At 40.1% G+C, this 24,959-nt stretch overlaps 2 protein-coding genes across 5 annotated transcripts in view; both read right to left on the reverse strand.

Moving 5' to 3' along the window:
- Positions 1-5,089: 5,089 nt before the first annotated feature.
- yy1b (YY1 transcription factor b) lies at positions 5,090-11,678 on the reverse strand. 2 transcript variants are annotated; one of them, XM_029425671.1, is made up of 5 exons: positions 10,924-11,678; positions 9,536-9,698; positions 8,757-8,817; positions 7,089-7,247; positions 5,090-6,166 (listed from the first exon to the last, which is right to left on the reverse strand). In XM_029425671.1, the coding sequence occupies exons 1-5, from the start codon at positions 11,516-11,518 to the stop codon at positions 5,984-5,986; spliced, it is 1,161 nt and encodes a 386-aa protein (XP_029281531.1). In that variant the 5' UTR covers positions 11,519-11,678; the 3' UTR covers positions 5,090-5,983. The 2 variants fall into 2 exon arrangements, with proteins under 2 accessions (XP_029281531.1, XP_029281532.1); XM_029425672.1 differs by having other exon boundaries at positions 9,536-9,686; positions 10,924-11,677.
- A 2,331-nt stretch (positions 11,679-14,009) lies between these two features.
- evlb (Enah/Vasp-like b) overlaps positions 14,010-24,959 on the reverse strand; it is a 44,934-nt gene continuing 33,984 nt past the window's right edge. For 2 of the 3 annotated variants that reach the window (XM_029425766.1, XM_029425764.1), the window contains exons 4-13: positions 21,245-21,311; positions 17,939-18,006; positions 17,553-17,797; positions 17,282-17,400; positions 17,055-17,094; positions 16,729-16,774; positions 16,449-16,506; positions 16,294-16,354; positions 16,060-16,117; positions 14,010-14,979 (exon numbers count right to left, since the gene is read on the reverse strand). In XM_029425766.1, coding sequence (XP_029281626.1) covers positions 14,942-14,979; positions 16,060-16,117; positions 16,294-16,354; positions 16,449-16,506; positions 16,729-16,774; positions 17,055-17,094; positions 17,282-17,400; positions 17,553-17,797; positions 17,939-18,006; positions 21,245-21,311 — 800 coding nt within the window. In that variant the 3' untranslated portion in view covers positions 14,010-14,941. The remainder of the gene's footprint in view (positions 14,980-16,059; positions 16,118-16,293; positions 16,355-16,448; positions 16,507-16,728; positions 16,775-17,054; positions 17,095-17,281; positions 17,401-17,552; positions 17,798-17,938; positions 18,007-21,244; positions 21,312-24,959) is intronic. The other variant, XM_029425765.1, reaches the window with a different exon arrangement.

Below are 24,959 nucleotides of genomic sequence, written 5' to 3' on the forward strand. Positions count from 1 at the left end.
TGAATTTCACGCTAATTGGTCACAGAAAGCATACATGCTAACACACATGGGGGTATTGACAGAAAATAACGATGCAGCGGTCCCAGAGCTATAGTTTGATCAGTTGTCATCCATTGCAGCTATAGGGACACAGCCGCTGCGGGTAAAATTGAGAATGTCAGGTGGCTCTTCATAAACAGGGCTTTAAAGGTCTTTTGCTCTAACTGTGAACACGTTTGCAGTGTAGAACCTGCAGGCCATTCACATCTCCGCACAGCCATGCTGTCAGTGATTTGAAATGTAGATGCAATGGCTATGCTCTGTTGAAGAGAGTTCACCTTCAGTGACCACGTGGAGCGACGTGATGAAGATCCTGATATAAGGTATTAATCAAATAAAGATCGATTTGGGATTGACGTGTGGTGGCTGATGGGGGAGAGATCAAGCCACAGGGGAGAGAGAAGGGAAGAGAGAGAGACTGGTGTAGACTACAGTGAGAGAGAGGACAGTACAACCCTCACACAATGGTGAACACTGACAAACCTGGCAACCCAGAGAGGAGAGACTGAGTCAGTCTGCCAAAGACAAGAAGTAGAAACTGAGCAGCACGTCATGCTACACTGCAGCCTGAATAAAGACAGAAGAAGCAAGATCTTCACCAAAATGAAACTCAGCTACGAAGGACTCAACATGCTCTCTGACTTCAAAGCACTCTCATTATAATGTGCTATGTTGCAGGGCGGCAACTAATCATTATTTTCACCAGTGATTAATCTGTTGATAAGGGTGCAGGAAGTACTCAAAGCCTTTACTGAAGTCAAAGTAGAAATACAACCATGTAAAAGTACAAGTACATATCTAATGTAAAGGTATACAAATATGAGCAGCAAAAATGTACTTGGAACGATAAAAAAGATTCATTTGTATTCATATTTTAAGACCTTTCTGTAATCTTTGCTTGTTTTTGTGAGAAACTAAATTGAATTGACATCTTTTGGCCTCAAACAGATATTCAAATGAAACCGTTTGTGACAAGAGCCTCAACTCACTGCTTATTGTAACTACTGGTTTAATCTTTGGCAGTATAGTTTATTTTATAAGTCCTTCATATGCATTTTTCATGTAAAATCTCATCTGATTTACAGCCGTCAGATTAATCTGGTGGAGTAGAAGTATAATATTTCCCTCAGAAATGAAGTCGAATAGAAGCGCAAAGCGGCATCAAATGGAAATTCTCAAGTGAAGTAAAATTGTACTTGCAGTGTAAATGCCCTTTCTTTAACGTTACTTTCTACGACTGAAATCTGTTAGTCATTTAGTCTATTAGGTGTCAGACAATAGTGAAAAATGCTCACCACAAATGTTCAGATATTAATAATGATACAAGACAGAGCAAAGCAGCAAATCCTCAAAGGACCTAATCGATGAATCCATTAATGAGTATATGGTGATTATAGTGAATATTGTATATTATGTTGTAACGTGAGAAGCATTTGTCGTATTTTTTACATTCTGAATACTCATACTTACATTGTAAACCTTGAACAACCTACTTTAGCAACAGCGTAACTAATCACGGCCATCCCAATGAAGCAAATATGAGTTTGAGTTAGAGAGAGGAGACGGAGTACACAGAGAGAGAGGGACTGAAACTGAAGGCAGAGGAAAGCGAGGAAGGCAGTCTATATATAGTCAGAGGTGGAGAGAAAGAGAGCTGATAAGGGGAACAGAGGTGAGATGCAGAAAGATGATTTACAGCCTGTACTGTCCTTTGGTGTGACACAAATAAAGACAAAAGATAAAACCCCAACTGCCTTGACATTTAAAGCATTCGAAGCCTTCAGATGTGTAGCGAGTGTTGTGTGCATGGCTTGAAAATCTGCTGTAGCGATGCTGACAAGGTGGAGCGCTGTGCTCTATGTCTGCAGCGGCAGCCCTGGTATTCAGGGGGTATCTCAGCCTCTTTCTCTCACATACTCTCTCCTCTGTTACCTTGGCAACATATTTTCTGCATGGAAATAGCATCTCTTGCTGTGCCCACCGCGCGGCAAAAAAAAAAGGCACTTCAAGAAATGTTAAACGTGTCTAGAACAGATTTAAGTTACAGACCTACAGATTGAATGGAATTGAGTTGTACTGTTCTGCATTCCTTAGCATCAAATTGACTGTGTGACGGAGCAATGGAGGAGTTAAGGATTATAGTCACTGACAGGATTTCACTATATGTAGCCAAGGAGCGTATATCTATAAGTCCTTCTGTATTTGCAAAATAAAGTTGACTCTGCCTATAAAGGTTACACGTAATAATGTTTGCTTTTACACTTTACACTGGTGGTTGTTTTTGCCTCAGGATTTATTTACATCTAATATGATTATGAAATTCAGCTCTTGACAAGCAAAGCACAAGCGCGAGAAAGATCCTTGCAGAAGTGTTATTAAGGAATGTAAAATGAATAATAAAGCACAGAGGGTTGCTCTATAAGGATTTCCTGATTTAGTCTCCACACACAGATGAAGTGGTTTAGTGCAGATGTAAGAACTGTGTGTATGTCCCTGCTGAGGCTGCCTGCTATGCTTCAGTGTGATAAACCTTTGTTTGCTTGCCACCAGTGCAACACAGAGAGACAAACTAATGAAAGAAAATCCAAGCGTGGAGATTGTAGGTGAGATCACATTTGGCTGCAAATATCAGCAGAGAAAGAGTAAGAGAGAAAAGGGAATAACATCCAGGTAAACATGCAGCGCAGAATTAAACATAATAAGAAAAAGAAAGTGACTCTTGGGAGAGAGAAGCCATAATGAAATAAGCATCTGAAAGAGAGCAGGTGTTGGAGGCTTGACAGACTTCAGCTGCATAACAAGTAGCGCATTTACTCTACCCTGCCTTTGTCAATCAAACAACCAATCCCGTGAATAAATGCTCCCTTAGAAAAAAAAAGAGACCCCCAAGTGGAATCATGCTTGAATCAGCCTTTAACATATACTCTGACTCATACACACACACACACACACACACACACACACACACACACACACAGAGTTGGTCTCAGGTAGAGGAAAAGTGCGGCTGGTTCTGAATTTCAAGCAGCACGTCTGAGCTGTTTGGAATCTAAAAAAGCCAATAAGACATCAAGAATGCACTGGAGCCAAATCAATGTATTTCTTCACCAGAAAAACAAAAACAGCTCACTTTTTCTCTTCCTCCTGGATCATTTATGTGTCAGAAAGTGAGGGCCGTTTTCAAAACAAAAGACTCAACTCTTGATAGAGGCTGGATCAGCCCCTAGTTATGCTGCTATAGGCTTAGACTGCCGGGGGACACCTCCCTGCTCTCTTCCTCCCCTCCCTCTCTTCTTCTCCCTCTCTATCTGTATGCATTTATGTAAATGTATGTTACTAACTCACCATCCGGGGTATCATCCCCGGAGTGTCTGTCTCTCATGTGGCAGGTTGCCACTGATAAAGTTTACATCAGGATCATGAATCGTGACAGCGCCTGCTGCCCTGGTCCTGCTGGACACCGGGAAGCCTTATTGACGTTTTCCTGGATTCATCCAAACTTTCTATTTCTTTTTTTTCCAACACAACATAATTTCTGTCAAATGTTGTATTTGTACTATGTTGTTTATCCTGTACACACGACATCTATTGCACGTCTGTCCGTCCTGGGAGAGGGATCCCTCCTCAGTTGCTCTCCCTGAGGTTTCTTCCATTTTTTCCCCTTTAATTATGGGGTTTCTTTTAGGAAGTTTTTCCTTGTGCGATGTGAGGGTCTAAGGACAGAGAGTGTCGTAACCTGTACAGTCTGTAAAGCACACTGAGACAAATGTATAATTTGTGATATTGGGCTATACAAATAAATTTGATTTGATTTGATAGTTGTTTGCATCGCCTGCCTGGGGATCAGCACCATGGATAGCACTGTCACCTGGGTACAAGGCACTACAGTCTAGTGCCAGAAGGGGGCAGTAAGAGCTGGAGTCTGCAGCGGCATGAACAGGATCAGGCTAAAGAGCAGGATTTTAAGCAGGACAGCTGAGGTCGACAGTTGTGCTAATCCTGCTGGTTGAGCAGAAAATGAAATGGATTTATGTGTAAACTCAAAAACTGCAAGTGCAGACCGGGGGGGGGAAGGAAGGAAATTCCATTGAGATGATGCAGCTTTTAGAAAGTCTGTTATCCTGATAAAATATGAATGAAGAGGGTTACATTTATTTATGTTTTTACATCTCTTTGGGAAGCCTGTAGTGTGTTTACGAACTACAAGAATTGAAATTCTGAGGGGGAACTTTGTGAAGCTGAAGTCATGCTTAAGCAAAAATGTCAATTATTTATTGATTTCAGAATATCCGGTGGACAAAACAACACATATAAAAGATGTCCCTTTGGACTCTGGGAAACTATAAAGGATATTTTTTCACTATTTTATTACTTTTCATAGGCCAAATAATAAATAGGTTACTTGATTAGTAGATTAATCACAAACAAAATAATTGTAAGCCTTAGAATTTTGTGATATTAAATGTTTTTGCACATTTAGTAGAATGCCATTGATCATTTTCCACAGCACACCATTGTTTCAAGATTCTTTTTTTAATGTTTATATTTTCCAAGATCTTGTGTGTGTTCATTGATGGATTATTGAACTATGGGCACAGACCAGGGACCACAGCCTCTGTGATATAAATATAAATATTTCTGTCTAGGTTATTTAAAAGTGAACAAAGCACTCGAGTGTATTGATTTGCATGTACTTACAAGAACAATCAAGCCTCATCTGAACTCTACATGTTTAGCTAATGCTAAAAAACAAATGAGCATGCAGAACAAAGACGCATCATGACGTCCATCGGTAGAGGAAGTATCCAGACTATAAAAACACTCCACTAAAGTGAGTCCTGCATAATAAATGGGCTTGTGTAAAAGTGCATAACTTTACGCAAGTATTATTGCAAGGGTGTATCATTTTGGAAAGAAGGGACATTTCCATAATTTTGATAAAATAATATAAATATAACCACTTTGTCGGTCGGTGTCTAGTCAATGTATTTTGTACACAAAACGAGTCTATCAAAAAGACACACTAAATACAAGCTTTTGTGTATTTCGATAGGGTTGGAATGAGTTCTTTTATTGTGGGCAGTTGAGATACATGGGTGTAAATATATCAACAAAGGAAGTTAATGTTTGACGTCTGTACATTACATTCTAACAAAGAAAGTGATGGTCTTGCAGTCAATTCAATGCACACTCCAGATACTTTAACAGACACGCTCAGAGTAAAGCTTATGTTACTCATTCATCTGTGTAAAGACAGTTTATAGAAAATATAAAGCAACTCATGACTAAAAGTTTAATTGGTTAACACTTTAAATCACACCTCTATGTCTACGTAATTTCAATACAGCCATACAATACAAGTATACACGGTTATTTTGTGGTTAGAGAAAAAAATACAACCAAAGAGGGTATGGAAATGCAAACATACAGCTGTCTTTAAACTTCTCATACATGTGAAACAGGTCACACAAGGCCTGAGGCCTTTTAGTATAATAATGCACGAGGGAAAAAAATAAATCACAATTTTTACTAAACATAGCCTGAGACAAGTGTACAATATGCACACTTGGGGAAAATAAAAGCTATGTGAGAAAATAAAAATACGAATAGACTGCGGCTCTTCTCCTCACTCTGGTAAAAATAAGTCTCTGATGTTTGTCCACGAGTTCCATCTTCTGGCAGCTGAGTGCCACTGGAGAAACAAAGGGACTGTGTTGGCTGGGGCTTTGGGGAATAGTCACTGTGTTCATCATCCAAATATGACAACAGAAGAAAGGGGACGCAGGAAAACTAGCTGAATTTCAGTGTCCTTAAGTCTTTAATTCCGCCAGATTTTCAAGCCAGAGTCTCAAGCTTTTCATTCCGTCCTCAGAAGAGGTTTCAGGTGCGCCGCTAGGATGCTTCTTTTTTTTGTCTCGGTGGCTGGACGCAGGTGAGTGGGTTCTCATTGGTTATTTTTGGCTTTTGCGTGTGTGAGAATGTGAGACTTAAGGTTGGTTGACTGCGCAAACTTCTTATTGCAGCCGTCAAAAGGGCAGACGTAAGGGCGGTCTCCAGTGTGGATCCGCACGTGTGTACGCAGGTTGAAGTCCAGAGAAAACCTTTTCCCGCAGCCTTCAAAGGTACACTAAAAGAAACGAGAGGAGCACGGGAATCTGATTATACAGCATAGGACATCCAATAATTACACTTTTGATTTCCCTACATGTTGTAGCGGTGTGTATAAGGCTGTAGTAAGAGTGACACTGCCATGTAGAAACAAGAGCAAAAATGTAAGGAATGTATGAACAGTGCATTTATCTGCTCTAACGTAAGCTGCAAAACGTTAGCAGGTCCGGCTAACTAGCTTACTACAGTAGTGACAGAGCATGGCACAAACTAACTACTCTACAATAGTTTGGGGTTTATAGGTGATAATAAAAAATAGGACAATATTGTGTATGTAGCCATTAAATACACAATACATAAATATTATACAAGTTATGAGTCAGATGGAAACATAAACATGAAGCCAACATTAGCTTCATTGGTTGGCCAACTAGCTACAGAGGTTACTGTAAACTCTGCTCGCCAGTTGACCAGCCTCCTTTTTCTACCTTTATGGTAAATCAAGGAAGTTTAACTAAGAATACGGATGGTAAATCTGTTGAGGTTACCATTGTAAACTGCATATGCACAAGAAACACTTCCTTTAAAAATACCAGCCAAAACATACACACGTGATTGAAATAAGTCAGTTATTATGGAAAGTACATTTAAATAATGTGAGAGAATTTTGGAGTTTATATCGAAGTCTAAGGTCTTGCATAGACTCAAAATGTTGCCAGTGTGATGGGTGACCTTTGATTTCTCCTCAAAGACAAAGTTTACTAGCATTAGGTACTTGGTGGGGGATGATTTTCAACGCCATGAGCGATCAATTAGTTATTATCCCATTCTGCTTAGCTTGAATTTGACATTAAAACTGTGATGGGCTTATGTGCTTAAAATGTAAAAAATAGTGCAAGGGAATCTACGCGGGGGTGTGTGACGTTAGTACAGATGCCAACCTGGAAGGGTTTCTCCCCCGTGTGAACAAGTTGGTGACGTTTGAGTTTGGAGCTCTCGACAAATGCCTTGCCGCACTCGGCGCAGACGTGCACGCGGGGCCCGTGGGTGTGGAGATGCTTCCTCATGGCCGAGTTATCCCTGAACATCTTTGTGCAGCCCTGCAGACAAAAGAAAGTGCGGAGTTGACAAACAGCACAGACAAGCAAATGATTTAAGGTTCTCCGCAGCAGACTTGTAAACTCTGAAGGGGTGTTTTAGTTTCCTCGTAAATGTCAAGTGTCTCCAGCATTTCTTTTAGTTTCCTTCCATTAGGTTTAAATCCTGAAAAGAAGTGGCGTTACATCTATTCTTCCCTATAATGGTAATGTATTGCTAACAGCTTCAGACTGCTCATACAGAAAATAACCCTTTACATTAGCTAAACACGTAAAGTTCAGATGAGGCTTGATTGATCTTGTAAGTACATGAACATCAATACACTCAAGTGCTTTGTTCACTTTTAAATAACCTAGACAGAAATGTTCAATTACCCAGAAATGTAACAATGTAAAGATCCCGTCACACATATCCGTATGACAGAAACGTCTGCCGGCGTATATGAAAATTTGTCAGAGTCCAAATACGTCCAACTTTTCATCGGATCGGAAAAGTATACAGATACGCATGTCTAACCTATTGATAGAGCATCACCTACTTATACAAAATGTATCAGACAAATACCCAACGAATGCATAAAGTATACAAAAATATGGCGTATACAAAATATCGGCAACACGCTGGTTTACGTTGATATAAGGTAAGGTATAAGTAGTATTCGTTAAGAGCTCACTTTGTTACGCTGGGGTGCGTTGTTGAACGCTGATGTTTTGAGCATGTTCAAAATTACCCGACATGTGCTTCATAAGATATGCAGACGTTACATATAAGGTACGTTAGACATACGTGAATACGGAATACGTACGTGAATACTTATTTACGTAAATATAGTACGTAAATACCTACGTGACTACGTTAGAGGAACGTTAGATATAGGCTACGTCAGCTGACAGTGAATCCCTACAGCCAACTTATTGATAACGAGTGGATAATCCTATTCCGACCCTATGTTAAGATGATGCCTGATGACGGAGTAACTTATTAAACGTGTTTCTACAGTACAGCTAGCGTTCAGCATCTTAGCCGATCTCCAGTATCAGCATGACGTGAACCAAGTGGCACTTTTCCAGCTCCGTTGACCAGACGCTCTGATACGTTTTAAATAAGTGATACGCTATCAATGTTTGACATACGTATAATAATTCATTATGTATTTGTTATGTATACGTCAGCTACAACACCGCTAGTGGAAAAGTTGGACGTATTTGGACTCTGACACATTTTTTGCTAATTTTCATATACGCCGGCATGTTTCTGCCATACGGAGCTGTGGGACAGGGCCGTATGTCTGGCGTGTTCGGCGTATCGTCTGCGTCCTTCAAACGATCACAACTTACCCTTAATTTATATCAACCTATTGCCGATATTTCGTATGCGCCGGCATACGTTTCTGTCATACGGATATGTGTGACAGGGCCTTAAGACTCTTAAACCAGGAACTATGAACTCTATTTTTTTGGTTTTGCAAAGCTGTGGCAAGGTTTATCTGGGGACAACGTCATTATACTCACTTTATGAGGACACGCTATCGTCCGGGGAGCATCATCCTCTTTGACTTTCCTGGGCTTCATCCTGATTTCGAAAAACAAAAAAGACAGTGTGGGTTTTAAACAAACAAAAATAGACACATGTCGCAAAGCTTTACACATGTTATCTACAAGTCCACTTTTAATGTTGATTTGTTTTAGCTAATCAATAACCCGTATCAGTAAGCGGTTGTCTGTTGCAGAGGAAACAGTGACATTTCACCTCCAGGTGGAACATGTTTACAGAAGCACTGCAGGCACTTTTTGTGATAGTCAGAATACTTCTTTTTGGTCTTGTATTTTGGTATTTTAGCACATAACAATGGTACACCTTTCCTAATAAATACTATACACAGAACATGCTAAAAACCAGTGCTTTAAAATGTTATTGTTGTCTTTTATTGTTGTCTTATTCTAAATCATTCAAATCTATTACACACTTGTCTTTTTAACACAGCCCAAATATATCACAACCTGCTTTTAACTGCTCATACATTTTGAGCATATGACAAATAAAACCTTTAAATTTCAAATCTTGAAAGGGAAAACAACAAAGAAGCAAAGTTCCATAAATAGAAAATGTGCCTGACTCAAGCTAAACAGAATAACTGACGATTGTGTCGAGCCATGTTGACCTCACACTACGTTTCACCTTTGTGATATTTTATTTTGGCTATTAATTAGAGCGGTCCACAATTTGTGTTTTTCTCAGGAAAAACACAAATGTGTGTGTGTACATTTGGGACACATGCAGACACACTCACCTGGCAAACTCAGCCAGCTGTTTGGGGTCCGAGAGGTCGATCCCCGGGATACCACCAGGGGGCAGCTTCTTCCCCGTCATGTACTCGGAGTAGTCTGGAGGAGAGTTCTCCCCGACGATCTGTTCCTCCACCACCGACTCATGGTCAATGTCTTTATTGTTATCTAGGAAAACATTACAGAGACTGAACCGATAACACATTGGTGTTTCCCTAGCAACAAGCCTGAGGGATGGCAAAAACATCTGCTGCTGCCTCAGCCCTGAAGTTATATCAGGACATTACTTTGGCATTTCATTAATAGAAAAATTACCTATTTCCATATATTATTTACCCTATTGCTCATTTTTTTTCTCAGGTTTTTACTTGTAAAGTATACCGTGAAACATGTTTTAATAAATGCTTATGATTGCTTGCTAACTTAGATAACACTAAACATGACAGACGTTAAGAGTAAAAAGAAAATAAGTGCTACAACCAAGAAAAGACACAAACATTTAGAAAATAACAACAACTTCAATTACATATTTACATCTACAGAAGGGAAAATAACAGAATGCAGTGTACAGTCAAATCTAAACGCCTGGCTTAACTTCAAATCTAAACCAACCAGCAAAGTGCACTAAAATAGCTCCAGACAGCTGCTGTGTCCTCAAACACAAAACGATCAAGCAAACTATCAGTAAAGAATATTTCAACCAGATTTTTTTTCACCTGGCTAAGAAATAAATTGAGCAACCTCAGAAATATTAGCTTTTGGTTGCTTTATGAACTTATTTCAGTAATAATGGGTTAACACCTAGTCAACATTACATTGCACGCAGTACCGCTACTCTGCACAGAGGCAGTAGTCAGCCCGATGCAGAGGCTAAGCTGTCTGGTAAACTACCACCAACAGCAACCAGAGCTAACTGCTAAACGATTTACTGTCTAAATAGTACCTGACTCACAATTACACGCACATTAAACTTTTACACACTTTACATAATCCTCCGGCGTTACACCAGCTGCAGTTGAGCAGCACGTGAGCCCGTTTTGCGGCCTGCAGATATCTAAAACCCTGCTGTCTCTATCCCCTAGCACCGCCGCCATCTCTGCTTGGCCGCGACTATCGCCATTTTTTCGGGGCCGCCGCCATACTTACTAGTCTAGGGGAATATGGCGGCGCCCAGCAACACTTAAAACATGGCCTCCTTTCAAAACAAAAACATTTCAATACGACATAGCAGGATTTTGCATCGAAAACTTGCATTATGTGTCGCTTTTTACGCTGTTGCGACGTACCACTCCAGGAACTAGTCTGGTGCAGCAGGACAACGCCCTGGCAATGAGGCCTCATGCAACGGCTAACAGCGAAGCTGACAGACACGGCCGGGCTAACGTTTACTTACCCGATGCCCACATTGTAACAGAAAACTCCCCCTCCAGTGTCTTTATTTGCACCTGCTTCTGTTCCCATTTTCTCCCGCCAGCCTCTGCACCGCTTAAATAGCTCTTTTTGCCCGCTTTCTTGCCACCGGTGCCGCCTCCCCGTTTCATCCGACCCACGGAGCTCTTCCCGGCCACAGTCACCAAAGTCTGTTCGATGTACTCGTCCTCCACCCCCGGAGCCGGTACCGGGATGAGGATCTGGTCCTCGAACCCGCTCCCGCCGTCCGTGTGCATGTCCGAGTCATCCCCACCGACCACCTCTTCCCGGGTCTGCACCAGGATCACCTCCTGATGGTGGTGATGGTGGTGGTGGTGGTGGATCGAGTTGTGGTCGTCCGTAACTAGCGGCTGGAGTGCGATCATGGGCTGTCCATCGTCGTCGTCGTCGTCGTCTTCGTCGTCGTCTTCGTCTTCGTCGTCGTCATCCCCGCCGACCACCGTGGTCTCGATAGTCTCCACCGGTATCGTTTCCACCTCTATCTCGTGGAGCTCCACGATCTCGGCCGGCATCTCCGAGCCGTCTGTCTCAATGTACAGCGTATCTCCGGATGCCATGTTATAGTCCGCCAGCTTGCCTCTGTCATTCACGCCGTGTTGTGCTCCTTTTTTTTGACCTCACAAACACTCACACACCCCCAGCTCTGCTCCTGTCTCTCTCTGTTCTCCCTCTTCTTCGATAACAACTCTCTCCACTCCGTCCCACGCTAGTTCTCGTTGCCACTATCCTTTCCAATACGAAACATCGCGAGATTTTGGTGAAACCCAGCGCTAACTTCATAACAGTGTTGCCAAACTTTGTTTACCTGAGGTTTAGTTATATTTGTCCCAAAAGCACTTATCTGAACAAATTGTTCTTCATACATAAAACCCAACAGGTAAATAACATAATAGTAATAGTCAATGGAGTGAACATCTGGTGTTTGCAACTCTGCAACTATTAAACCTCACTTATTGTCTAGATTGTTTTCCATTAATCAAATAATATCTATAACATCTATAAAATGTGACCAGATGCAAAAATTATCTAATAAAAGTTGCTTATTCAACCTGAATGGGATGCAATTGGAAAGAAACTTTACATACCAAGAATTGGTATTTTTTAATAACGTTTTTGTTGGCCAATTGTAACTGATTTAATTTAGATTTTTAATATAGTCCAGCTCTGCAGAGTTTTTTTTAAACACTTTATGAAGATCCATTCTGCCCTTCAGATTAAAGCTATGATGAGATCATTATGATGAGATGTGAAAAACACCCGCTGTGACATCCCTTATTATGGTGTGACCACTAGTGCTACATGGAAAGCAGTTTTTGCATTTGATGCCATCCTTTGAATTAATATCAACTAGTACTAAATGGGAGAGCAAAGTTGGAAAGGCACATAATGGTGGAGGTGTTTTGGGGTCGTCTCCCAGAAAAAATAAATCGTAATTTAAAACAAAACTCTTGGGTTAAGTCAAGAAACATTCACATTCTGTTAATAACAATTCTGTCAATATCACATAATATTTGTGTTTTGGTAAAACAGCGCCCCCACATCAGTAACCACTCAGGCACAGAGTGGTACTGCAGTAGGAGAGACAGTGGGAGGCTTTCAAATCAAAATGATTATAAATTCAGATAAAGTTCTGTGAGAAGATGATAAGGGAAAAGCTGCTAAAATCAGGAAGACACCACAGTAACTGTAGAAGGCGCTGTGTTATGTGAAAGTGGTGTTAGTGAATAGAATGTCACTGTCGGACTGCTTTTCCTTTCTTTCCATTTCAGAAGAGCAGAGGGGTGAATACCTGGATATAATTAAAATAATACTTTAAAATGTGATCTTTGGTGGATTATGTGTTTGCCGAATTACAGGGGATGTTTGGACAGATTCAGAAAAAGATGGTGAATGTAATTTTATCAGTATATTTGGTCGGTAATTAGAGCAGCATGGTTATTTCCTTGTTGTTTTTAACAAAGTTTTGCTGAGTGGGACTGGCAGAGGGGGATTGTGCCAGAGAGGCTTTTCAGCCGCTGATTAATTCATCTGAATACATGGGAATAAATTACAATGTAATAGATTTGTGTATATTTCTCGCTTTCCCCCTGTGCTACAAGGCTGCATAGCCGCTCCGACCACCTGTGAAAATAAGTTACACACACACACGCACAAAATGATGCGCGTCTGCAGCTCATGCACTAACCAAAGTCTGGGCGACCAGGTTTTCGCAGTTTTCTACAGAACCACTGATCCAAATCACTTCACACAGAGCACTGCACACCCTCGGGTCCTCAGCAACACACGTGCCAAGCGTGAAGTAGATCGGTCTGAGGGTTGGCGAGATAATCGAAACTCAGACACACACATGTATGTATGTAGGTAATTTCTGGGGTTTATGTAGATTAATACATTTTTATAGGAGCTTGTGTTTACTCACAACGTAGCCTTTAATGTTTTATTGAACATGCCAAATATTGAACATACATAGAAAGCTGTGGAAATCATTACCTAGCTAGCTACGTTTAATAAAGTCTTCCTACCGTCATGTCTCAACCAGTTGTATCCATTGTATGGAAGCAAAACAGTATTGAGGTAGCTAATAAGATAGAGCTTAAAAAGTGTGTAGTTTTATTTAAATGATACATTAATTTACAAGAGGCTGCAGAAAATATGGCCTATGAAGGAAAACACCTTACTCCTATGGTTTAATCTATGATTGTGTTATAATTAATTTTATTTTATAACAAACACTCTAATAAATACCCGATAAATAAATAAAGTAATACATAACAACTGTATTACATTCATTGATTATCTGGTTTTAACTTTTGAATCTATTTAGAAAATATATTTGCAGGACACTATCACAGCATCCTACATTGTGTGCAACACTTGAATAACACAATACGGTTGCACAGAAACAGCTCAAATGTTTCACACTTCTCTGCGCTGCACCAGCTGTAATTTATGCCTCCTTTTCAATAAGCACGTTTCTGTGTTGCAAAATCAAAACTCAGGCAAGAAAAAACATGACCCAAACAAAGAGACAGCCTCATTTATCCAAGACATTGTTCACAGTTTTATTTGAATTCATTTTAAACTTAGTGCGGTTCTTTTTTTCCGTTGTCAAACCAGGAAGCACTTTGTCATAAAAGGAGAGAATAAAATGAACAATACTTCACGATATTCTTGCAGCCAATAAACATTTTATTAACAACATGTTCACAAATACTCTGGTGTATTATTTATTAAGTTTTTTTTGTTTATAAGATTGCAATATCCAAAGAAGTTTATTCCACCCTCGGTTTCAGGTCAAAGCCTGTATTTTTCGGCCGTGGTTCCACACGTAGCTGTGTTGGCGAAAAGGATAAAAAACCTTTAAAAAAATGTTCTGGGATAGATGATGAGAATATTTTTTTGGATGTGCTTGCAACTGTATCTAAAACAAAAACAAACGAAAACAAATAATAAAAAATACAAAAGGTTGACATAAAATGATGTGCAATTATAATTCTCAACATTATCATTACTATCAAATACTCATGATCATTTCCTCATTATTATCATTGTACTTACTACGCTACTACTATTCATATCAACATTACATTGACAATCATAAAAATGATAGTAATAATAATGAAAATGATAGTAATAATAATTAAAAGTTTAAAACAAACTTGTGAAAATGATAAGAATTTTATGCGTTTTCCTTCAGGCCGAGGACAGAGGGGCAAACTGGGCTAACAAACACACAGAAAATGTGAGGAAATCCGAGGAAGCAGTACGCGAGTGTGCCCCTTTCACGTCCAAGCAAACAAACCAAATGTTACACAGACATGTCTGAGGTGTTACAGCTCTAACACCACAGCTGAACCGGATGAGTAGATGTCACAGTTTGGGCCTCACGTTCCTGACTTTTCCTCCTCAGGGCCACAGCAGCTGCTGCAGGGGCAATGGTTCAAAAAGGTGGTTCATGTCGGGGGAGTGGCTCTGAAACATTATGTCGTGCTAATTCGACTGAGTTCATGTCTAATGGCTGTAGGAAAAGGAGAGAAAACAGGAACATTAGGTATTATATGAATTGACATTGGAATAAACATTCCTATAATATTTTATATATTATATATATGTATTTAGTTTTTTATTTTGGCATACTTTAACTATTGACAAACAATTTGATTACACAAAGTGTTCACATATTTCTCATATATGTAAGTTATTACATTATAAGTCAACATTATTATTACATCATCTTTAAAAATATGATTCTTTATTAAGTAAATTGACAGTTGTAGTATGTACATGTCTAATACATGTGTTACGGTGTCTACATTATATATTATGTATTTTTGTTATAATATTTTATCAATATATGTGTCACAGTCTATAATGTCATTCAGTTTCTAAGAATGTTTTTGTAATGTATTAGTTTTCACTATAATATTGTAAAACAATATATTTTACAAAATTTGAAATATTTATTAAATTATCAGGATTATATTGTCCTTTTTGGCCTTTTATTATAATATTCTAGAAATATATGTATCAAGATTATTGTGTATTATAATCTTTCATAGTATTGTATAAATACATGTCTAGTAAACGTGATACTGTCTCTATAATTTCATATTTAGGGCTTGAAGACGATATTTTTGAAGGAGTTTTTTATTCCTACATGAACAGATTCAGACTCATTCAGCAGGAAATTATATTATATTTGGACAATTTTCTATATTCCCTATTAATTTGTTCACAATGTAATAAACATTCTTCTAACGCAAGTTGTTTGACACATTTTATACTACAACAATTTAATAACCCAAAGTACACACATCTGTGTGAGGTAATACATTATCTATTTATCCATCTTAAAAAAAAAAAAGCTTCTTGTGTATGTGTTGTAGATTGTGATATACAGTATGAGGTTTCTATGTTCAGGTTTCTGGGCCTGTAGTGCAGCCTAGTGGTCACAACTCCACACAACTACCCAACTCCCAACATCCCTCTAGTTAGATTTCCAATTAAATATTCATTAAGATAAATTAGGAGAGAGACAGTGCTCCTAAATGTTGATTGATTACCCCTCTTTAGCGTTCCAAGAGAAAATTAAACATACCATCGATGATTTCATCCTTCACTTTGTGCAATTCACGAAACACCTCTTCCAAGATTTCCTAATGAAGCACAAACAAATACGTAAATATGTGTTCAAAGTTATTCTTTTCACAGGAAGCAAATATTTACAGCGAAAAATCCAAATGAACTTTTGGAAAACAAATGCTTTGTTTGACAATGAAGTGGTCTGACTTTGAGTGAGTGTGCAGTTATTACAGTGGGTTTTACAGTTTACCTGTTTCATTTTATCAAGGTCTAACGAGTCTGTGTCACTGCCACCCCCGACGGGCCGTACCCTGCAGACAAAGAAAGAAAGATTCTCTGTCAGATTCACTGCTGTTGTTCTGTCTCCGGACATGTCTGATGAGCTGCTCTGCTTCCAGCTCTCACCTTGAAACCATCGACCTGTCTGCGGAGTTAGCTCGGTCCCAAGGCTTCTTTGCACCATCTAGACGACAGGAACAAGGTTAGACAGAAAAACCAGCTGACATTTACTGACATTTCCACCTAGTAGATATGTATTCTTCTTTGTATGTTTTCTATTGCCCCAAGGCTTTGGGTCTGTAAGGCTTTCATTGGAATCATTTCATATAGATTAGAAACTTTACTGTCCAGCCCAGGCAGGAAGATTATCTAAATATATAAAAACACATTACTGTGTTTTCCCCACCTGTGGCATTCTGTCCACTCCGGGTGTTGGGTGAATTTTGGTCATCCTACAGGAAGACATAAGTTAGATTAATATGCATTACTGCGTGCATCAGCATCACACTCATCATGAACACTGTCATTTATTAATACATAATAACCATTCAGGTTTATTTCATCATTTCATTATTTTTCCTCAATGTTTTCATCACAATGCAAGTAATGAAAATTACGATACGTCAAAATAACAATGATCATCATCATGCTCAACTAATCATCCTAATTATCTTTGTATATCTCAACACCGGCTTCATGAATTGCAAACATCACTCTTTTCCATTCACTCACGTTTTGGCTGTCCTCAGGCCGCTCTGAGGCTGCTTTCCTTCTGGGGGAAAGAAGAAGCCTCAAGTGAGAACTGGGCATTATTCAATGTAAGTGTAATAACAATAATCACCACTGGATCCTGAACCACACATTGACTAAAAGCTTTGCTGACTAATTATGTCTTCAGTGTGGCTGAAGGATGACGGTGCAAAATGCTTTTGTGGTTTTTCTGAACTCATTGCTCTGACCTTCGCGCCAACAGAGCGTTCATCTCCTCCATCAGTCCTCCGCTTCCTCCGCTTCCTCCACTTCCTCCGCTTGTTCGGTTGGCATCGTTTTTGGCGCCTGAAGAGTTTTCGTCTTGGGGCTAGGGAGAGGAGTGAAGTCCAAAGTTACTCTCTGATGTGTACAAATGATCAACTTTTCAAGTATGCCAGTCAGGTTTGGAGATAATCCAGTTATATCTGCCTGACTGGAAGATCAAGACATCAAAGTCACAAAGATAAACTGGCGTCTCACTCTTTGAACGCGGCGCAATTTGGCTCCGGCGATCATAGCGGCGAGACCTGTCTGGGCGGGGGACTCATCCCCGTTCCCACCGCACATGGGAAGTGGAGGTGGGAGAGGAGGCGGGGGTGCCCCTGCTGAAGGTGGAGGAGGTCCCGGCGGTGGTGGAGGGGGAGGAGGGCCACCCATGTTCATTGGAGGAGGTATTACTGGCGGGGCCACAGATAGCACAGCAGGGTGGCCTTGGAAAGGAGAACCTGGACGGAAAGTGTGACGCGTGAAGATTGAGAAGATGTCAATGCACTTTTTACTGTGTGAGTATTTGAGTTCAAATGCACTTAATAACAAAAACATATTTTATTGAATATAATAATATGATATGCCTTTAATGCGAGTACCTGAGTTGGACGTTCGTCGCTCCCGCTCCAAGTGTGCCTGCAATTGTTGCTGCTGCTCTATCATCTGCCTAAAGGGACATAGAGGAAACACGCCCGGTCACTTAATATCACAAATGTCACGTCTTATCTGTGATTCTGTCATTTTCCTATCCTACGGGAACAGTGCAGCCAACCATCTCACAGCCGCAGCCAGAGAAAAGTGCTCCTGCCTGAAAGCTGCAAATAGGAAACTTCGAACATCAGCAGCTCCAAATAAAAGTGACAAGTTACTGTAACGACTGCAGGGTCTATTGTGCATGAGCTGTGACCAGCCAGCACTAAATATAGTAACGTTTCACAAATACAATTCTCCTGTGATCTTTTTTTCCACTTTTTAAAGATAGAGGAGAAAGACAACAGTGACATTTTATCACCTTATAAAGTGAATATGGCTAACATGTTAGCAAACAGTTTCCTATTCACACAGCAGATACACAGCAACATTCATTTAGGGTCATGCTTGTCCAATCTTCACTCTCCCTTACGCTCTGAGTTGGACTCCAACCTGAGGGAAATATTGGGCTCATTAGTGGTTAAATGGTAATATATATTTACCAGCTAGTAGCTAACTGTGTCTGTTTGGTGTTTGGTGTTTGGTGTTTGGTGTTTGGTGTTTGGTGTTAGGTGTGAGGCAAATACCTGCTGGAAATGAGGTTGATGAAAGTCGTGAGACCAAATTAAAGTTGCAGGTTGTAAAACCAAATAAATGACACTAAAAGGCTAAGTAGAACTGAGGGGAAGTCAAGTGATAATTCTGTGTGGGTTTGTCACATTACATTACACATAGTCTTTTATTCCATTCTTAATATAAAAGTAGTGATTAGTGCAGCTTTAAAATCTTAAAATTCTGATAAAAAAACATATTCCTACCCAACTTGATAGGTATACTTTTTCAAATACCACTGTTAAACAAAGTTGAATGAAATGGGGTATAAAGTATATTTGGACTACACCCCTTTCATGAAATGATGTGAAATGACTGTAGGAAAGAAATGGGAAATTCTTTGAAATCTCGTTGTCTGGTTGATTATTTTTTTAAGAGCAACTTTAGTGTTTCCATGACATCTAAATTGTGGCAGATGGGATGACTTTCTCTGTTGCTGTCATCATGCTGTCGGCAGCTTTGATTTGTGTAGCTTTTAGACTTAACATGACTTTATGACATTCACTTGTCTACACAATTCAAAAAACGTTTTGGCATTGCTGCGCAGTTTCCCCTACAGCATGAAGTAAACGTCCTCCTCCTTGTCTGTCTGAACGCCGATCACTCTCTCCTTCATGATTTGATGTGAGAAGCATATGTATGTCACGACTCAGGAGGGAGAGAGAAAGGAGACAGCTCATGGAGCGGAAGTGGAGTTTTCCAGCTGTGTGTTGGAGAGCAGAAGTGCTGAGCCAGCAACCTCCCTGACGTGACAGCAGCGCACACAGCGGGAAAGGCAGAGCTGCTGAGCAAAACTGCCCTGCTGCCACTGGAGAGAGCTCAGTCAAATTAATTTACACACACACACACACACACACACAGGCACACAAGCCCGAAAGCCACACGCATAAGCACACAATCTCCCCTCACAATCACAGATGTAATCCTTTGTGCCCAGAGGTTCAGTTGAGCAGACACAGGATCAGAGAGAGCTGTAACTCCCATCATATTTGTTCTCTTAAACCCAGGCATTTGGCATTTGGATGAACCATAGGCAGAGCTGAAACAGGTTTAAAAACAGCAACAAAGACCTAGTTGTGCCTGAGTCTGTCTCTAAGGGGTGGAATTGTAGCCACTGTGGAAGAAATGCAGGCCGCTTAGTAAACCATGGAAATTGCCTCAAGAATCACTTGCAGTACTACTCATCCATTATTTCTAGACTATTCAATCTGCAGGTTTGATTCAGAAAAAGAACATCTGTGTTTTGCCCTTTATTTCCTTCTTTATTTGACTGTTACCCATAGTGCTGCGAGGCAGACGGGGGATAAAGAGAATATGAATTTATCTGTGTATCTCCGACCCTGGAGTTCATATGCTCATTCTGTGCGACAGGCTGTCAGGGGCAGCACTCACTACCGTAATCCTAACCACTATTCTCAAGGTCACTTAAAGTTCATCTCTGGTTTGGAAATAATTTGGTTAAATGCTCTGAACAAGCCATCCTACCTGCACTAATATACAACAAGTCTCACCGGTAAACAAGACAAGAATGTCACTTCGCTGGTGGGAAGCTCTAAAAATATCTGAGAATCTTTTATCTTTTCCAAAACTCCAGATGTTTGGAGTGTCACTGTGCTCCTGTTTTCAGTCTCAATGGGGTCCAACATTAAGAAAAACAATCTTCTGCCACAGTTAGAACAGTTTTGGTTATTTTAAATGTGGTCTTCTCACTGGTCTGAAATGGGGAAAGAAGGTGGTGTTACAGTTTCCTCCAATCAGAGTTGAGCTACATTTGAAAGAGAATCTGATGACAGTTGTGGGGTTGTTTGCTTATGTTTCCAGGCTACTGTCAATCAAATCTGATCAGATCAGACCCACACATTCCTGAAGCACAAGCTTAATAAATAGTCACTGCAAACATTTCTTCACAAACTTTGATGTTGGACATTATTGTTGCTTATTAAGCCAATATTTAAAGGTGCTATTATAAATATTTTTTAACAATGTATCCAAATAACAATGTGTGTGTTAGAGGGGTCATATCACCAGACTGCAGTTCCCGTCAGCTCTACAGAGTGTTTTAGCTTCTTTTAGCTCATTGTTTCAGTTTTACAGCTTGCAACTTTACTGTTTTTGTTCACTCTTGCAGCTCTTATACCATCATTTTCAGAAGAAGGAAGCTAATTTCAGCGAATAAACCCCTCTGTACCCTACCTGCCCAGCAACAAACAGCAAACAGGCAAAGTTAGCGACTACAGTAGCTGGTGAACATAGCAAGCAATTAGCTGCTAAAAGCCAGATATTTCTTTCAGGAGTTGATGGATACCAAAAACAGAGCTAAAAGGAGAGTGAGTATTGAACATTCACCAGGTGGACACAAACGCAACTTCAAATGACTGCTGATGTTGCTCTTTATATCCATATCTGGATATGTTAGCAACTGTTTGCTAACAGGTTCACTATATTGTGTTTCTGTTTACAGCTTGTTGTGTCCAAAAATCAGTTAATACAGGCTTAATGTTACAGAGAAGTACTTAAGATGTGAATACAAATGTCCAGGGGCTTGACAAATGTTTCCATTTTGTTTAACAATTTCACTGTTAAGTTCAGTTAAGAAATATTACCTCGCTCTCTGAGCTTCTATCTCATCTGAGGTTGGTCCATTCTGGAGTTGCCGCTGGACAGCTGGACCTAAAGACGCACATTTAAGCATGGAGAGAGAAGAAGAAACACAGATAAAGTGAGGTTGACCTTAATAATCCATTACTAAAAGTCTAATGTTAATTGAAATTAGCGTCAGTCCTCTTTCTTCTGTAATGAGTAATGTGCAGTGAAAAGCTGATTAATCCCTCACTCTAGGTAAATGAACATGAATTAATTAATCCACTCGCACAATCAGAGTTAAACAGAACATTAAACAAAGTGTGTGTGCACATAAGAGAGAGCTGCTTGGCCCTTCTGTCACACTGCTCATGTCTTTATTCCTGTTACCCACAATGCTCTATTCTGGAAACATGATGCTCCGTTTGATTCTGTCAATATGACAATCTCACACACACAAGTCAGCCAGAGATGAAATATTCTGTAATGAAATGCAATTTAAGTGTTATTGAAAGTAAAACTACAGCGAGGTCTAGAGTGTGTTTGAGCTGCTCTCTCCAAGCAGTCATTTCACAAAACACTGCAGCTTCCATAACATCAGCTTCAAAGTTCACAACCAAGAGAGATCTGACTTCAAATTAAAAAAAATGTTTTACCCTTTAGATTCTTTTATAGTACTCTAAAAGCCCAAAGACAGTTTTGTGTTACTGGACGGTGAAGTCAGTTTACTGATGTAAAGAAATCACAACGGAGGCTCAGTCTCAAACATGTGTGACTCTAGTATCTCCCCCTCCTTATGATGTGATTTGAGCTACAAGGCACTGGGATGTAATCCGTTTAACACCGTAAGTGAGATCTGCAGATGGAGGGCCAGATAGGGAACGTAATTAATTCAAGACATGATAAAATGAGGACAAAAGGACGTCAACTCAAGGATTACAATCAAATCAGAGGGAATCATCAGTTTTCAATGAAACCTTTTCTTATCGCTGAACTCCACTGGGACAATATTACATCTTCAATGTTCCTCCTGAGAACAACTTCAGAGGAGAGGTTCAGAATTTACGTTCACATTTGTCGTTTGGCTTTTTAAAATGATGGGAACAGAAGAGAAACTTTGCAGTGTAAGGACTTTTATTTTGTTGATTTATGATAGCTCGCTATCAAACGCTAATGGGAAGTTGTCGTCGATGTATACAAAAGAACTCAATAGTGTCCTCCATTTGGGATGCTTCCAAATGAGCCTGACCTCTTCTGTCTAATGAGAGGTGTCCCTTACATAACAGTTTTACACTTCTAGTCAGGCCTGTTTCAGGGTCAATACTCACTGACGATACTCTCCACTGCTCACATCTCTAATGGAAGTGACTCTCTGGCGAGCCCATGGCGCTGATGGCTGCCATTGATCAAGTAACAGAAATCCCAAAATAACACAGGACGACAAAAGACCTGACTCACGCCTACTATCAGGTACCTCATCCCCCCCCCCCCCACACACACACAAACACACACAAATTACAACTTTGTTTCTCTCAAACACATACTGTAGGGCTGCAAATATGATTATCTATGTAATCTACATATTATTTATTTCATTAATAGTAGTTTTAATCATGTTTGTGTTATCCATGCACAGGTGTGGGACAACAATGAGTTGTTTTGGGGGTCTGGAGTCTCTAACTGTGATGACAAGGCAGCAGGTCAGCAGCACTGCTCACTGCAATAGTTCGCCACATAACTCCAAAATCCATAAAAAACTTTGTTTTTTGTAAATTGCTGGTAGAGCCAGGCTAGGTGCTTCCAGTCTTTGTGCTAAGCTAAGCCAAGCTAACTGTCTCCTGGCTGTAGCTTCATATTTACGACAAACATATTTAGTTACATTTGAAATGGCATGACTGATTAACTGATTATCAAAATTGTCAATTTAATACTTGTGTCAATTAACTGACAACTAAATATGTTCTATTGTTGCTCCAACCACTTTTACTTATGTTTTTACACAAGTAGCATCATTTAAGAAGAAGATACAATTTTGTGCAACTTTTTTGCAAGTTCAAGTTTTTTTCCTTTTAAAATAACATCTGTTCTTTGTACTCAGGTGGCTTAATAATAATTCAATCATTTTTACAAGTGAAAATTACCAAAATGCTTTAGAACGCTGTAGATTTAATACAGGTACGACGTATGACGTCCTCAGGTCAGAAAACGGGCCGATTGATTGATAAAATGTGCAGTAAAAAGAGTGACTTTGGCCTCCACCATAACATTTTAAGACCGTGATCCACATACTTGCAGGAATGGACACCACAACCTTTAATATTCTTTAAACACACACGCTAATAATAATAGATTTAGTACCTACATGACATGCTGAAGAAGAGGAACCGGCTGTAGCAGACACAGAGGCACTGACAGACCCACTCTCCGCTGACCATCTCTCGCCTTCAGCTGCCCTTCCGCCCCCTCCATCACATCACATCCCTCTCTATCTCTCTCTCCTCACCTGCCTGCCTCTCTCCCCTCCTCCCCTCCTCCGCCCATCCACAGTATCATCTGTCATCTTCTTGTAACCCACACCTCCAGGCAGCAGCAGCGCAGCGAGCATCTCTGGCTAATGTTTCAAAAGGTCAGGTTTGTCTGTAGGCTGCTGCAGCCTAATGCACTCGCACACACAAATATAATAGCGAGCTGATCCACATACATCTCTGCTTCAGAATGAGCCTCGAACATGCAGAACACCCAACGAGCTATCCTAAAAATGTTGTGTTTACTGCAGTCGGCATTTGACCTGGCAGCCAAGGTACAAGCACTTTAAACCAAGTGAAACACAGAATGGCGACTAAATGCAATTTTAGATTCTCCTCAATAAATCTGTAGATTTGAGATTTTTTGTCAACAATTTATTCCAAGTTCAAGAATTAACTTTCAGTCTAGATTTCTAAGATGACTGAAAGCAAATGGACCTTGTGGTGTTTCCCATTGAATCTTGATCTGTAAATAGTTTCATGTATCATTTACTCTAATAACAGTAAGAAATTATAGTACATATGTATATGTATCATAAATTGCTTAAACAATCTCAAACAATTATTTCTTACAGAATCTACAGTGTTTACTCTGTGCTCCAAAGTGAGAACAATGGGTCAGGTTTTGACCTTTTTACCACTAGAGGGGGCATGCACACCTGCTTAGAGTGGAGGGAAAATCCCACATCATCATCATCTTTGCTTTAAGAGGAGTGAATGTGTCTTATTGAATCATTTTAGGCACACAGATGGGTTGGAATTGCATCTTTTGCCACGTAGGAGAGAAGAAACAAAGGCAAATAGATACACACATACACTTGGCCATGAAAGCTTCTACTCATGTGTTTTCTGCAGTGTGTGTGATAGTGTTGGTACGCCTGTACACACAGATTGTATCTCTTTATGCAGCTGGAGTCACTGCTGTATCGTAAAGCTATCAGCCTCTCTTTCTGTCGAGTGTGTATCCTCCTCTCGTGTATTTGTGCACTTGTGTTTGGCTGCTGTCACTCGAGCCTCTTTGTTCCTCGTCCTGTGTTATTAGGCAGATGAAAAGATCTGCTCTCTAGCACGGGACCCAGGGGAGGTCTTCTCAATGACTCATTCTAATTAAGAGGCTGGAGGGGACTGCAGGGGGAGACACACTGCTGCTGCTGCTGCTGCTGCTGCTGCTGCTGCTGCTGCTGCTACTGCTGCTGCCGCCGCTGCCGCCTCT

The sequence above is a fragment of the Cottoperca gobio genome, chromosome 24 (assembly GCF_900634415.1).
Source record: "Cottoperca gobio chromosome 24, fCotGob3.1, whole genome shotgun sequence".
In the NCBI taxonomy this organism is placed as follows: domain Eukaryota; kingdom Metazoa; phylum Chordata; class Actinopteri; order Perciformes; family Bovichtidae; genus Cottoperca; species Cottoperca gobio.

Bases quoted from the DNA above. Each gene is read 5' to 3' on its own strand.
- yy1b (XM_029425671.1), bottom strand. From the start codon at position 11,518: ATGGCATCCGGAGATACGCTGTACATTGAGACAGACGGCTCGGAGATG. The intron at 9,699-10,923 runs GTAAGTAAACGT...ATGTTTTCCTAG, and splicing joins TGTTACAATGTGGGCATCGG to ATAACAATAAAGACATTGAC. The intron at 7,248-8,756 runs GTGAGTATAATG...TTTTGTCTGCAG, and splicing joins CGATAGCGTGTCCTCATAAA to GGCTGCACAAAGATGTTCAG.